This window comes from Dama dama, chromosome 19, assembly GCF_033118175.1.
Source record: "Dama dama isolate Ldn47 chromosome 19, ASM3311817v1, whole genome shotgun sequence".
In the NCBI taxonomy this organism is placed as follows: domain Eukaryota; kingdom Metazoa; phylum Chordata; class Mammalia; order Artiodactyla; family Cervidae; genus Dama; species Dama dama.
Window position 1 is genome coordinate 90,900,350 of NC_083699.1, and position 15,551 is coordinate 90,915,900.

Consider the following 15,551-nt stretch of genomic DNA (forward strand, 5'->3'; position numbering starts at 1 on the left):
CAATCCTTAGCATGTCCTGAAAGCGGGTTACTGGTTCCTGCAGTGTGGTCCTTGCTCTTTTCCCTTACTCTAATCTTACATAGTTGCTGAGGCTGACACACCTGCATTCTCTTAGTCTTTTAAATGAGTGAAAATGTCCTCTGCTGCATATGCTATTGTTTTTCTGACCACCTGTTACTACTCTTTCAGTACCTAGTCTTCATGTCCCATTTTAAACATCACTTCAAGAAAGCCTTTCTAGAACTCTCAGAACAGATCACACTCTATTATAGATACTTCTTCCCAGCACTTGTCACATTTTAATTAAAAATTATTGTTTTTAGTAATTAGTTATATCCCTTACTAAAGTGAAAGCTCTGTGAGGGAAGAAGCCATGTCTGTCTCATTAACTGTTACAACCCTAGTAACAATATGATGTCTCATACGTACTAGGAACTGAAACTGTGGACAAATAAGCAAGTAATGTAAAGTCACTGGCCATATGGACATATTTACGAAGTGTAATTATCCTCTGGAAATACACACCTTATTGTTAAGCCTCCAGGAAATTCTTCATCAAATAATACTTCAAATAGTACATCAGCTTCTCTATTAGCTGTTTAAAAAAGAGAGATTGAAAAATCATATGATTAAAAAAAATAGAATGTGAGTTTTTGGAGTTTTAGAAGCATACAACTATCAATACAGATGCAAATGAAAAGAAGATAACCTCACAGATTCCCTTACCGGTATTAACTTAAAGAAAAATAATACTATTTTAAATTAGATGCTGTGAGAATTAATTATATTTTTATCTGTTTTTTATATGTTGGAAATTATTCACAAAAAGAGAGTTAATAAAAGAGATAACTCTGGAATTTGTAGTTTAGAAAGTTTTACAGTTAGACAAAGGAAATGAAGATTTGAAGACATGGCAGTAATGAGAAAAAGAGAATGGACAGAAAGGATATATTACTAGATAGAATTGGCAGGAGTTTGTGACCTATATAGATAAAAAGACTGGAGATGGCAAAGATGACTCCAACGTTCTGGCAGGAGATGACTTGGTAGATAATGGATGTCATGATTGAGACATGATACATGTGAGGAAGACTATGGTACAATAAACCTTAAAGAGGAGCAGAGAAGAATAAATTTGGCAGACAGGATGATAGGATAAAACTGGAGAGTTTAAATTTACTGAGGTTCCAAGGTAAAGTGAAATCATTAGCTGTAACATTTGAATTCTAAGCCCAAACTAATCAGAGAGTCTATCACATAAGTTCAGAACGGAATCTCTCTCTCTCCCCACCTCCACCTCCACCCTTTCCATTCCTTTGGTTCCGTTTTTCTGGAGAACCCTGACTAATATCATATCTGATACTGTGTTAACCCAGGGTAGGCACTAGGGGATATGTCCCTCATTCTCAGTCTTTCATTGTCCAATTGGAACCAGGCCTGCAGAGCTTTGAAGGCTATATCCTTCATCTGACACTTTTACCCAAGAAAGTGGGGCTCAATGAGAGGCAACAGTCTCTTCTGTGAAGGTTTGAGATCCACTTTTCAGGTTTCTTTTCTTGTCTGAGGGAGGAGCCACTTACTGAAAAGATTATTGACCAAAGGATTGTTCACCCCCTTTAGTGGAGATTTCTATGGAGATGAGGCATCAGGGGAAGGCAGTAAGACAAATATTCCACTTTACATTCCATGTCCATGGGATGTATGCTTAATAAATGACAAAGCTTTTTCTACTCAGTGTAGATACAGCTTTAAAATTCTTCTCTAGACAAAATTCTAACTGGTTACTACTACTGACTGGGGTTGTCAGAAGAAAGGAAACTTCTGTTATCAGTACTAAGGCCTTTTCAGGACAACCTAATCAGACTAGACTTCACTAAGCTCAGAATTTGAACTGCCAATGCGTGAGGCCGGGCAGATAGCAGCAGGAGGGTTGCTTCATGACATGCATGTGCCCCTTACCATACCTAGCCTGGGTGTGTTAACCTACTTGACTTTCTTGTATTCATTTTAAGCACCAAAAAACACATCCAAAAAATTCAACGAAGAATCAGGGAAGAAAATTCTCTTTTAGAGATAGACCCCAAGAAGATGTGCAAAATATGGAGAACCAGCGCTCAAAGTTAGAAAAGAATCAGGGGAAAGAGTTCAAATCCCAGCTCTGTCACTTACTTCTATAAACTTGGGCAAGTCACTTAAACTCTTGGATGAAATAGTATCAGGACTTCCCTAGTGGCTCACTAGTAAAAAATTCGCCTGCCAACGCAGAAGACGTGGGTTTGATCCCTGATCCGGGAAGATCCGAGATGCCTCAGAGCAACTAGGCCATGCACAATTATTGAGCCTGTGCTCTAGAGTTGGAGAACCACAACAACTGAGGCCATGTGCTGCAACTACTGAAGCCCAAGCACCTAGAGCTGGTGCTCCACAACAAGAAAAGCCACCACAATGAGAAGCCCACGCACCACAACCAGAGGGTAGCCCCCACTCGCCACAACTAGAGAAAAGCCCACACAGCAACAAAGACCCAGCACAGCCAACAATAAATAAATAAATAAAATTATAATTAAAAAAAGAAACAGTATCTACTTCTCACGCAAACGGGAGGGTTAAACATAAACGTGCCCTGCACCTGAACACCGTTGCCAATAAATAAGCAGTTCTCTTAGGCTCATGGCCTGTCTGCTCTTCCATCTTTCTGGACAGTGAGACCAAGACTGAGTGCCTGAGATATGGAAGGACAGTGCTGCCGGTGCCCTAGCCTCTAGGTACCTGATGTGTTCCTTTGTGTTGGGTTGACTAGTTTTAGAATCTATATTGCAAAGCTTCTCACTCCAGGCATCCCTTTGAAGAATTTTTAGATTCTTAGCTAATTCTTCCCTTTTCTTTCCATACTCATTTTTCCTTTTCTTTTTGTAAAAAACACAACATAAAATTTATCATTGTAACCATTTTTAAGTGTACAGTACTATAGTGTTAACTATATGTACATTGTTGCACAATGGATTGATGGATTTCTTTTATATACATAATTTAGTTGTATTCATAAAATTCAAATTAACATGCAAATCTCTTAACTGTAAATAAGCTCATACATGTTTGTTTATTTCTCTGCAGAAATCAAGTGATTACAAGGACTATTAAGGCAAAGCCCCGGACATGGTTAGATGAAACCCAACAAAATGTTTGTTTTAGTTTCATGAAAACACATATATGTATTCTGACCAAGCTTTTAGATAATTTTAATGTGTTACACATAAGCTACCAAATTTTCAGCAGTCCTTCTCCAACTTTCACATCTTTTAATTATTTCCCAGATGATTACACAGACGGAAAAGGAGAATTTCCTTTGAAAACTGAAGCTGGAAAAAATTAACTAAAACATAAAAGGATTTAGTGTTTTTACTGAGTTACAGTTGCTTTCTGCTTGTATATAAGACATACGGTATATATATATATATATATAAGACATAGAGTATAAATGCAGATGGAGACATATCAAGTATTGAGTTATTACCCCCTTTAATTCCTATGATGGTGCCCCGAAGGCCAACTGGAACGGAAAAGTTCTCTCTCACATTTACAACACGGTCAAAGAGACGAAATTCTGCATCCCGATCAGGAATAACCCCATGTTGCTGTTCCAAAGGCTGAAAAGAAAGATGTAAATATATAATTATCAACTCTCATTTAAAATTTTTCTACTAATATACTGAAAACATTTTGTTCCTTCTGTACTTTCAAAGCAAAACAACAACTTTGAATTCTCTGAGAGGAAACTTACTCTGTATAGCAAATGGGGCTTCACTGTCACTCGAACTTTCTTATTATTCTTTCTTTGCTGAGGAAAAAAAATTTTTAAAATATTTTAAAAATATTAAAATTAAAAACGATTATCTAGTATTTGTACATGCCTAAATTTTAAAAAGCTAAAAGAAGTGAGTAATTTTAAGACTATATGACTTTCTTCAGATGCAAGCAAGGATGAATAAATTAATTCTTGAATCTTTTTCAAGTAAAACTTTTTTGTTGACATATAAGACATATAGAAAAATTTTTAATCTGATAAAAAAATGACGGTCTTACTGACAAGTTTTCAGCCCAAGGCAGATGCCTACTGAAAACAGCAAGAAAGAAAGATGTGAGAAGAAATTTAAAGCAGTTTAAAAGAACTGTGCCTGGAAGGTTGCATATGAAAATACAACCCATATGCTTAACACATCCCTAGGCATTATTACTCGGAGAAGGCAATGGCACCCCACTCCAGTACCCTTGCCTGGAAAATCCCATGGATAGAGGAGCCTGGTAGGCTGCAGTCCATGGGGTCACTAAGAGTTACACATGACTGAGCAACTTCACTTTCATGCATTGGAGAAGGAAATGGCAACCCACTCCAGTATTCTTGCCTGGAGAATCCCAGGGACGGGGGAGCCTGGTGGGCTGCTGTCTATGGGGTCGCACAGAGTCGGACATCACTGAAGTGACTTAGCAGTAGCAGGCATTATTACTATCAATAAAATTATAGCATTGATTAGAAAATATGGCATTCAAACCTGATTATGAGGCAAATTAACAAACAAGGGCATTTTCACTATAGGTCCCAATCCATAGCTACTGAATAAAAAATTATGGGGAATAACTACTCAAAGAGTGATCACTTGGGAGCTTGTTAGAAATGCAGAACATCAAGAGCTGCTCATCTGAGAGCTACTGAATCAGAACCTGTATTTTAACAAGATCCTCCAGTGATTCATTTGGACATAAAGTTTAAGAAGTCCTGCTCTGAGGGTGGAATCCAGAATGTGTGTTTTTTAAAATATTTCTCCAGTAATTCTGATAATTAGCTGAGTTTGGGAACCACTGTCCACTAAAAAAACTATGGATACTTTTAATCATGACCCTGCATTAAAATGAAAAGTTTAAATTATATTCAGAATGTTAAGTTCAGTTTTTAGTTTTTCTCCTTCTTTAATTACCTAATAACACTATAAAACTGAAAAGGGGAAAAAAAATCACTCATAACTGCTCCTCCTTGACTCGTTAACAGGTTTAAAAAAAAAATCCTTTCTTATCTATATGTACATACATTTTTTAAATGCTATCATCAAAATGACAGACTACAACTTTGCACGTGTATTATCAGTTTGCAAAATAAGGGGAGAATGTGTAAAACATTTTATAACGCTCTGCATCCAAATGGGTTCAGATAAAATTTGGGGACTTAAAAGTTATAAACTTTTGTTAAGTGGAAAACTCATTTCAAAAGTAATGCTGGACAAATAGACTTTACATTGAAAGACAATTATTAAAAAGAAATGCAGATTTTCTATCTTCAACTGAATATCATTAACCTTTCAAAATATCAAACTCTTGGCTCCAAGCCTTATATTATTTTCTTAAGAGTCATCTAGTGGTGATTTTTCAGGCTGTATTCACAGCTCTTCAGCACATGACAAAAGAATTCAAATAATAACAGCTAAGTATTATTAAACATCAGTAATAGCCAGGCATTATTAGGAGTTTATATGTATTAATGTAGGTAATTTTTTTTTTTTTTTTTGAGGACTATATGAGATGGTACTATTTTATTCTTATTTTACCAGTCAGGAAATGCAGGCACGGAAAGGTTAACTATCTTGCCTAAGGTTTTAAGCATTGAAAGAGGGATGGGGTACCAGGGCTTCAGACCCAGTTCTTAACTTACTCTGCTATTAGTTCAAACAAGAGAGCACTGTGTGAGCAAACAACAGTATTTTAATAAAAAGGCAAATGTGTGAAAAATAAAATTGTAGGCTTAGAAAAGGAACATAATTAACCCATTTTCTATTGCATCAAGGCAGAGAATCAAAATAGATAAAAACAGTTAAGCCTACATAGAAGGTTATTACTTTTTAAAATCAAGACATAAAAATGGAGAGTTTAAGTGGAATTTCTTTTTTTTTTTTTTTTAAAGTGGAATTTCAAAAATACACAGTAGTTGAATGAGTTTATCAGTGGGAAAGTACATTTTAGGAGTGATTCTGTAAAAGTGAAATAAACATAATTTTTATGTTCTATAAAAAGATGGGAACTTCCCTGGTGGCACAGTGGACAGGAACCCACCTGCCAATGATGAGAACATGGGTTCAATCCCTGGTTCAGGATGATTCTACATGCCGTGGAGCTAGGCATCATGTTCCACAACTTCTGAGCTCAAGCGCTACGACTATTGAAGCCAAGAGCCTAGAGCTTGTGCTCCACAACAAGAGAAGCCCCCACAATGAGAAGCCAGTGCCCTGCAACTGAGAGGAGCCCCCACTCGCAGAAACTAGAGAAAGCCCATGCACAACAAAGACCCAGTGCAGCCAAAAAATAAATAATTAAAATAAAAATGAATTGTATCTTTAAAGAACTTAGAATAGGAAAGAACTGAGAGTTAACCTTATTTCTCAATCACAAACTTTTTATTGACTAGACTCATAAAATATTAATTCTTAAAATCAGAAACAGTCCATGGAATTCTCTAGGCCAGAATACTAGAGTGGGTAGCCTTTCCCTTCTCCAGGGGATCTTCCCAACACAGAGACTGAACCCAGGTCTCCCACATTGCAGGCGGATTCTTTACCCGCTGAGCCACAAGGGAAGCCCAAGAATACTGGAGTGGGTGGCTTATCCTTTCTCCAGTGGATCTTCCCGACCCAGGAATTGAACTGGGATCTACTGTATTGCAGGCAGATTCTTTACCAACTGAGATTATCAGGGAAGCCCTCAGAAACACTACAAGGACATAAAAATTTAAACGCTATGGGCTTTCTTATATTGACATACATTTATATTTATGTAGACAAACTTGATGGACACTAGAAAAGGCTGGAATACTTTTTAAAATTATAGAATAATTTGATATCATTTAGAATCACTAAATAAATAAATTTGACTGATACAAATTATTTATAGGATAACAAATAGTTCATTTAACTTCAAATCTCATCAGTAATCTTCATTATTGAAAATCATACCTTGCACTTTTCAATTTCTTCTTCAATTTTCTCTACAATAGCTGCATCCAGAATTTGTAAATCGCAAGAAGACCGAGACAAAGTACTGACAGGATGTCCCTTTAGCCAAGTAATAATTTCTTGAACTTTCTCAGCACTATATTAAAAACAATAATTTTTTCACATTAATTAAAACTTTCTGAGGACTTATATAAAAAGCTTGATATAAACTTTCTGAAGGCTGTGAATTAAAAATGATATAAAATATTTAATTAACCACTATACTTAATTGGGACTAATTATAAACCTAATGTAAATATGGACATTAATTAAAAAAACACAAAAATTAGTTTAAAAGTACTTTACTGATATAAATGAAAGAGAAAAAATCATTTTAAGATCTTAAAGCAAGAACAAAACAATACAAAATCCTCCCCCCAAAAGTAATATAAATTCTTGAGAAACTAACTACTACTTAACAGTGGAACCACTAAATTGAGCTATGAGGCAATGAATCTCATAAATTTTGCTTACCCATTCTCATTTTCTCCAGGCCAAATGTCATCTTCATAGAACACATCCTCTTGGCTATTTTTGGCTATATAACTGAATAGTTCTGGAGCTCTAGCCAAAGAAACAAATGATAACAGTGCTTTTAAAAATATACAAGCCAAATTTCATAAAAACTTCTGATCAAATAATTCTGGGTCTTAAGGGGATATATTAAATACATTGAGAATTGATTACTACACACACATAAGGGATAGAGAGTAAAAAATTCAAAGTATTCACAGGCCCTCATAAAAAGATGGAGAAATGACAATTCATAAATATAATAAACTATTACAAATACTTATAAACTTCAGTCACTGATTCTGTCCTCCTTGGACTATAATGACAGGTGATAAATATACAAAATAATATGTACAGGTTCACAATAAAGCTAGAGCACTTCACAATAGAATGAATGAAAATCCATTAAAAGTTTCTTCTGATATTCTTTTTTTCTTCTGATATTCTTCAAAATTCCATTGTTCCCTGAACACTGTAGCAGTACTTCCAAATACATATACCAAATACATATACATATACCTGGTATATATGTAGGAATATATGTGCTTATTTTTGCTCCTTTCCCAGCCCACGATAAGAATAGTAAAGGATAAAAAAGGGCATGGGCCTAGAAGACAGATGAAGAGAGAAGCAGAGAAGCTGATAACATATGCGAGTTAACAAAACTTTAGAAACTGAAAACTGAATAGAGAAGTGTGAAATGATTTGACGGATGGGAATAAGCTGTACCCTAAGCCACCAGAGTGGGAAGTCAACAAGAAGCAAGTTGATGCGAACTGTGGAAGTCTGCAAAAGCTCAGGAGATATGAACTCTGTATGTTTTAATGCCACACTACGGGGTGAGGTTTATGAGGCTTTTAGTTGAAAAATTTGTATAATAAACAGGCAGTCATCTCTACCTCAGTGTAACTCCTGTAGTTTATTTTTGGAGAAGTTGAACAGGGGCTGCTCAAGCTTTGTATATCCCAGGCACAGGACATTGGATGCGAGGGGCATGAGGAGGAGAGGACAGGTGCTCTACTGAAAACAGGGCATAAATGAAAGTATAACTACTATACGTGCCACTAGGAAGCAGGCTAGGAAGTATAACATCTGTAAGAAGCAGACCCTGAGATGAAGATGAACATGGAGGAAGTTTATTAGTGTGGTCTGTGAAAATAACACCTGTGGAAGGGAAGGAAGCCGAACTGGGCACACTTAGAAGTTGGGCTGTGGTTCATTCTTAATGAACTCCTTGGCCAGCAGCATAAAGATCTCAAACCAGGATGGCTCCCCAGACTTATTCTGCACTGGGACAATCAGGTTGGCTGAGCCTTTATATCACTGTATTTATTTTTTTTAAACATATCTCCTTATTGATGAGGTACTGGATATGACGCTATTGCAGGAAAGGGATGTAACTACGTGAGGCAGTTCTCTTCTGCCAGGCAACTTCTGCAGAGGTCTTACTGCCGAGGGCTGAGAGACAGCAGCATTCCTGCTGCCCAGGGAATAGGTTTTCAGTCCTCAAGAGGCATCTGGGGGTGTACTACAGAATCCACTATGTAATGAAACCCCATTCCTCTGGTTAATTTCCAGAACACTTGAAGTTTGTTTTGTTCTCCACATCTGTGCTCCAAGTAAAACATTGGAGAACACATTTCTGGGAAAACTACTCAGCCCAACAGAAAAGATATACATATAGGTAGTGATATTTGGAGATGCTCTGCCAAAATAGCCCAGTCCCACTGAACAAGCCTAATTGAAGCACATTAAATTTCCAATCAGTTTTTTAACACTGCACACTAAAATATGGTAAGACACTAAAGAACTACCAGGCCAAAAAAAAAAAAAAAAAAAAGCTTCAAAACAAACAAACAACCTCTTCCCACCCCAAATCCAAAACACTTTAACATGAAAGGAGAGATAAAATCAAAAAGAAAAGAAAAAAAAGAAAAGCAATCTGTAGAAAACAGAAAATATTGAGAACAGAAGAAAATCTAGATTGCTATCATTAGATAATAAAAGATATTTCATTTATTATAAGAACAAGATGCTATATATTAGGAATGTCAGAGAATGAGGACACTCTTTTAGAAATTAAAAATGGTTAAATAAAAATAAAAAACAGTGTCAGTTAAAGGTGAAGAAATCTCCCACAGAGTAGAACAGGAGTATAACAATATAAAAAATGGATAAGAAGAGATAAGAAAATTAGGAGAATTAATCCATAGGTCTAACATCTATCAAAAGGAATCTTGGAAAGAAAACAACAACAAAATGGTGACAAGGAAATTATCAAAGAAATAATACGAGAAAGTTTTTTGGAATGGAAGGGCATCAGTTTCAAGTCTGAAAGGGCTGAACAGCAAAATGAAAGAAAAATGACACACCATCGTATTATTAAACAGCTTTGGTAAAGGAACATTCTAGAAAGGTTTCAGAAAATGAAAATAGATCATCCATAAAGATTCAGAATCAGAATGGCACAAGACTTCTTGACAGCAAAGGAAACAAGAGAATGGAGCAGTGCTTTTCAAATTCTGAACGAAGAGAATCTCCAATCCAGGACTCTAGACCCAGGTGAGCTATCAATCAAGTATCAGGGAGGTTTGAAGAAATGTCCAGATGTGTAGGCTTTCTCAGGAAGCTACCTGAATATATCAAGTTGAAAAGTCAAGAAAAAGCAGGCTAAATATGACATTTTAAAAGAAATGTGGAGGTAAATAGAAGAAATAATCTAAATTTTCAGATGGTAATTTGGGGTTGAAATGTATCCCCTCCATCCCTCTCAAATAAGAGTTGAAGTTTCAACTCCTAGTACCTCAGAATGTGACTTTACTGTGAAGTAGGTTTTGTAACCGAAGTACAGCTGATTTACAATGTTGTACCAATCTCTGCTGGAAAGTGACTTAGTTATAAACATACATACATTCTTTTATATTAATTTCCATTATGGTTTATCACAGGATATTGAATACATGAAGTAGGGTTTTAAAAAAAGTAATCAAACTAAATGTCATTAGGAGAAGCCCCAATCCAATATGACCAGTGTTCTTATAAAAGGGGAAATTTGGACAAAGAGATAGACACAAAGGAAAGATGATATGCAGCAAAGGAAACCATAGACCAAACAAAAAGATAACCCACAGAATGGGAGAAAATATTTGCAAACAAAGTGACTGACAAAGGATTAATCTCTTAAATACACAAAAAGTTTACATAGCTCTATGTTAGAAAAACAAACTACTCAATCAAAAAATGGGCAGATCTATGAGAAATAGACATTTCTCCAAAGAGGACACACAGATGGCCAAAAGGTACATGAAAATATGTTCAGTAGTGCTAGAGAGGGTGTGGAGAAAGGGGAACCCTGCTACACTGTTGGTGGGAATATAAACTGATACAACCACTGTGGCAAACAGTATGGAGGTTCCATGAAAGACTAAAAATAGAATTACTATCGGATCCAGCAATCTCACTCCTGGGCCAGTATCTTAAGAAAAACACAATCCAAAAAGATAAATGCACCCTAATGTTCACTGCAGCACTATTAATTTACAATAGCCAAGACATGGAAGCAACAGAAATGTCCATCGGCAGAAGAGTGGATAAAGAAGATGTATACATATATTCAATGGAATATTATTCAGCCATAAAAAGGTATGAAATAATGCCATTTACAGCAACATGAATGGACCTAGATTATCATACTAAGTGAAATCAGACAGAGAAAGACAAATATAATATGGTATCATTCATATGTGGAATCTAATTTTAAAAAAATGATACAAATGAACTTATGTATTTGTACACTATACAAATGTACAAAACAGAAACAGACTTTCAAAAACAAACTTATGATTACCAAAGGGGAAACGTGGGGGACAGGGATAAATCAGGAGCTTGGGATGAACACACATACACTACCATATATAAGATAGATAACCAACAAGGACAGAGGAGCCTGGCGGGCTACAGTTCATAGGGTCGCACAGAGTTGGACACAACTCAAGTGACTCAGCATGCATGCATAACCAACAAGGACATGTTATATAGCACAAGGAACACTATTCAATGTTCTGTGATAACCTGTAGGGAAAAGAATGTAAAAAAGAATGAATATATATATGCTTTAATATAACTGAATCACTTTGCTGTACACCTGAAAGACAATGCTGTAAATCAACTGCACTCCAGTAAAATTAAAAGAAAAAGATGGTATTAAGACACACAGGGAGGAAAACCATGTGAAGATGGAGGACTGGGGTAATACAGCTATAGGCTAAGGAACAAAACTTGTGAGGCTACAAGAAGCTAGGAGGGAGGCATGGACGGTTCCTTCCCTAGCACCTCCAGGGCAGGTATGGCCCTATCAACACCTTGATTTTGGACTCTGGTCTCCAGAACTGTGAGACAATAAATTCTTGTCATTTTAAGCCACGCAGTTTGTGGTACTTTGGCAAAGCAGCCCTAGAAAACTAATGATTCTCAAGTATGAGAGAGAAACCAGTGAAACAATGGAGAGAACATTCAATCATTTAACAGAAATAAGAGATATTTCCTGTAAATCTTTGACACTGAGTAAAATCAGTAAATCCTGGTACTCAGATTTCTTACTTTTATAATGAGGAGTTGAGACCTTTTGATTTCTCAGACTATTTCAGTAATAAAAATCAATAATTCTAGGATAGTAATCGACTGTCCAGCTGGAGTTTTAAGAAAATTCACTATGCCAAGGGTTGTTGTGTTTATACATATTAATTTTATTACTACTGACATAGACATTTAGACTAGTAAAAAATTTATGACAGTAAATTAAGGAAAATTTTAATTAAAAATTAAATTCTCATTATCCTTTTTCACTGTGAATAATTTAAGTACAGTATTTTCCCACTCTATTTTAGTTAATGTCTATAACACTCCATGACATTAAATTAATTTATATGTATCATGTTTTACTAAAGGAAACACTTTCCTTATCAGCAAGGGAAAATCCTTATCACATTCTTATGTTTTTGGATGCCTCGTAGGATCCTGCCATAGGAACTTACCTCTCCAAGTACTCTGCAAGAAGCTGTTCTGCTGCAGATGAATACATCCATTCGTTTCCAACTTTCTTAGTATATCCAGGTACCTCCTCATTTTTTTTGTTGAATTTGAGATTCAAACCCACATTTGCTTTATGGTCTCCATGAGGGCTGAATTTAAACCACACACACACATACACACAAAAGTTTTAAAATTTTGTTCAAAGAATACAAAGCTTGCTTTCAATTTTTAGAAAAGTTTTCTATGTTTTAGCTATCATGGTTATTTCCAAAGTAGTAGAAGTAGAAAAACTAGAGGAAAGGCTTCAAAACCCAAGTTATTAAAGCATATAAATAGATTATATAATTAGAGAGGAGAATGAAATAGGAAAATTCAGGGAAATATATTATGAGATTCACACACACCTTCTGATACCTTTTTTCAAGGTTCAATTTGTTAGCTGCTAAAAATAAGAACTGTCTTTCCAACCACCTACAGCACGTGCCATTTAGATGAAAGATCACCATCAGAGGATTTATATGTAATTTTTAAGGAAAATTCAAAGCAATAAGAGAAAATAAATACTGAAATATTAACCATTTTATTTTTATCATTTATTTTTTTCTGCCACTTTAAGTAAATTTCTCTAACATAAACTTACTTTCTCCTAGATCCTCTTCCAATAAAAATACTTCCTGTAAACCTTGAAACAAGGTATCCACTCACTCCAAGGCGACTGGCCAACACATATCCTGGGTTGTACTTTATAGAATATTTCTTTAAATATAAAAACAAAAAAGTCAATTATGGAAACAAAATGCATTAAAGCAGTATATCTTTACCTTTAAAATCTGGAGACAATCAAGACACCACTAACATTTTGGATTGTGGCAATGAAAAGATTTTTTTAAAAGTAAGTGACCTATTTTCCCACCCTACCCCCAACTTTTTTTAAAGAGGATTTATAGGTAGAATATTTCTGCTCTTTTCTATCCTTAAAGGACAGGATTCCCAAGGATGAATGAAAGAGGGAGGAAATAACACAGTTTGTGAAACTGTCTCAAGACATAAACTCTACTTTAAGTACTAAATGGCAAGTTCTATAGGTGAGGACTAATTTTAAAAAATTACTTTTCATATTCTAAGAAGGACCCGGTAAAGTACCAGGGACAAAATGAGGCCTTGATAATTACAACATTGAATTAAAACATGAGTATGTCATCAAAATAGCTGCTACTGAGCAAGACTGAGTGCCCTTCATATGTGGATATATGTAACATTTATTTCTCCTAATTATTAATTATCATATGAAAATAACAAGTATGTAGAGGCTCATAATAGCATCGTTAATATAATTCAGTCAATGAAATGTAACCTTTATTTATGTATTTAGGGGAAGAAACTATGAAGATAGTCAAATTAAAAAGAAGTATCAGATCATATAATTTTTAACCAGGAGGCAAATTACTCACACATTCAGTACCAACGTGGGTAAGCTATAACATACTATTAACACCATGTGTGCAATAATACACACATACTTATTTTATATAAATTTCATATACTATATTCTTGTAAATGAATATAGAAATATAATAAATGCTGTATTTATTAATAAATTATATAATTATTTTATATTCTTATTTCATGGGAATATAAGGATAGTTTATCATCAGTAAAGTGAAATTTCCAGAGATTTGTTAAGGAATTATTTTCCACCATTATTTTTTTAATGATCATGTCTATAATGACCCCTAAATGAACAAATTCTTTAGGCACTTGAGACATAGAGTCACTTTTTTTTAAAAAGTCACTCAGTTGTGTTCACTCTTTGTGACCCCATGGACTATATACAATCCTTGGAATTCTCCAGGCCAGAATACTGGAGTGGGTAGCCTTTCCCTTCTCCAGGGGATCTTCACAACCCAGGAATCGAACCCAGGTCTCCTGCATTGTAGGCGGATTCTTAACCAGCTGAGTCACCAAGGAAGCCCAAGAATACTGGAGTGGGCAGCCTATCCCTTCTCCAGCAGATCTTCCCAACCCAGGAATCGAACCAGGGTCTCCTGCATTGCAGGCAGATTCTTTACCAACTGAGCTACTAGGGAAGCCCCATAAAGTCACTATCACAATACATTAATATGCTAATAAAGAATGCAATTTTTCCATCAAAATCATTATCAGATTTAGAAATAATACAAACAAATCAAGTAATGCTTTCCAGAATAGAAAGAAAGCATTAAGGCAGTGGTTCTCTACCAGAGATCGTACCGCTTTTTGAATAAGCATTTGAACAACAACTAATGACACAGGCTACAAGTACTTAGTGTCCAGGGACCAAGGATGCCAACTGTCCTGGCATATACAGGGCAGTTCTCTTTAACACACAGTTGACCCACTCAAGAAAATAATTAGTACTCCTTGTGAAAAATACTGGGTTATAGTATGGTTAAAATCAATTAAATCACCATAAATATCCTAGTGTATGTAAAATAAGAAGTAGAGAAAGAAAAGGTTTGAGTGAAAGTTAAAGAAGGCATGTAAAGAGAAGGAAGATATACTGGAGAAGGCATGCCTGCACCCTTAGTGCTGGGCAGGCTGTTTCAGATCCAGAAAAAGCCAAGGGTGAAGCAGCACAAGCTCTGCCTCCACTGACTCCCACACAAAGCTCTAGCTTCTTCATTTAAAGGTTCACTTTCCTGATTTCCTGACTACGACTTCTGAATTATTTCTCCAAAAGAGACCCCATGGCAAGATTTTAGGGCCTTCTCTGCTCTTCATAAAGGTTCCTCATGTGTATGCTGATAACTAACGCCTTAAATTCATTTCTTAGGAAATAAAGTTTTAGATTTTACCACTAGTGAAAATAAAATATAAGTAGCAACAGTTGGCTAAATGTGAATTAATTTCAGTCAAGTTAATTATCTAATCAATCAGTATGAACAAATGACAGATATCAGGATTATCACCTTATTTTAAAAGGGAAAAATAAAA

General features: G+C 35.5%; 1 protein-coding gene across 5 annotated transcripts in view; it reads right to left on the bottom strand.

Moving 5' to 3' along the window:
- Positions 1-15,551, bottom strand: part of XRN1 (5'-3' exoribonuclease 1) — a 109,808-nt gene that overhangs the window by 37,601 nt on the left and 56,656 nt on the right. For all 5 annotated transcript variants that reach the window (XM_061167778.1, XM_061167774.1, XM_061167775.1 and 2 more), the window contains exons 24-30: positions 13,219-13,334; positions 12,581-12,727; positions 7,509-7,598; positions 6,996-7,131; positions 3,782-3,838; positions 3,515-3,647; positions 526-595 (exon numbers count right to left, since the gene is read on the bottom strand). In XM_061167778.1, the coding sequence (XP_061023761.1) occupies positions 526-595; positions 3,515-3,647; positions 3,782-3,838; positions 6,996-7,131; positions 7,509-7,598; positions 12,581-12,727; positions 13,219-13,334 (749 nt within the window). The remainder of the gene's footprint in view (positions 1-525; positions 596-3,514; positions 3,648-3,781; positions 3,839-6,995; positions 7,132-7,508; positions 7,599-12,580; positions 12,728-13,218; positions 13,335-15,551) is intronic.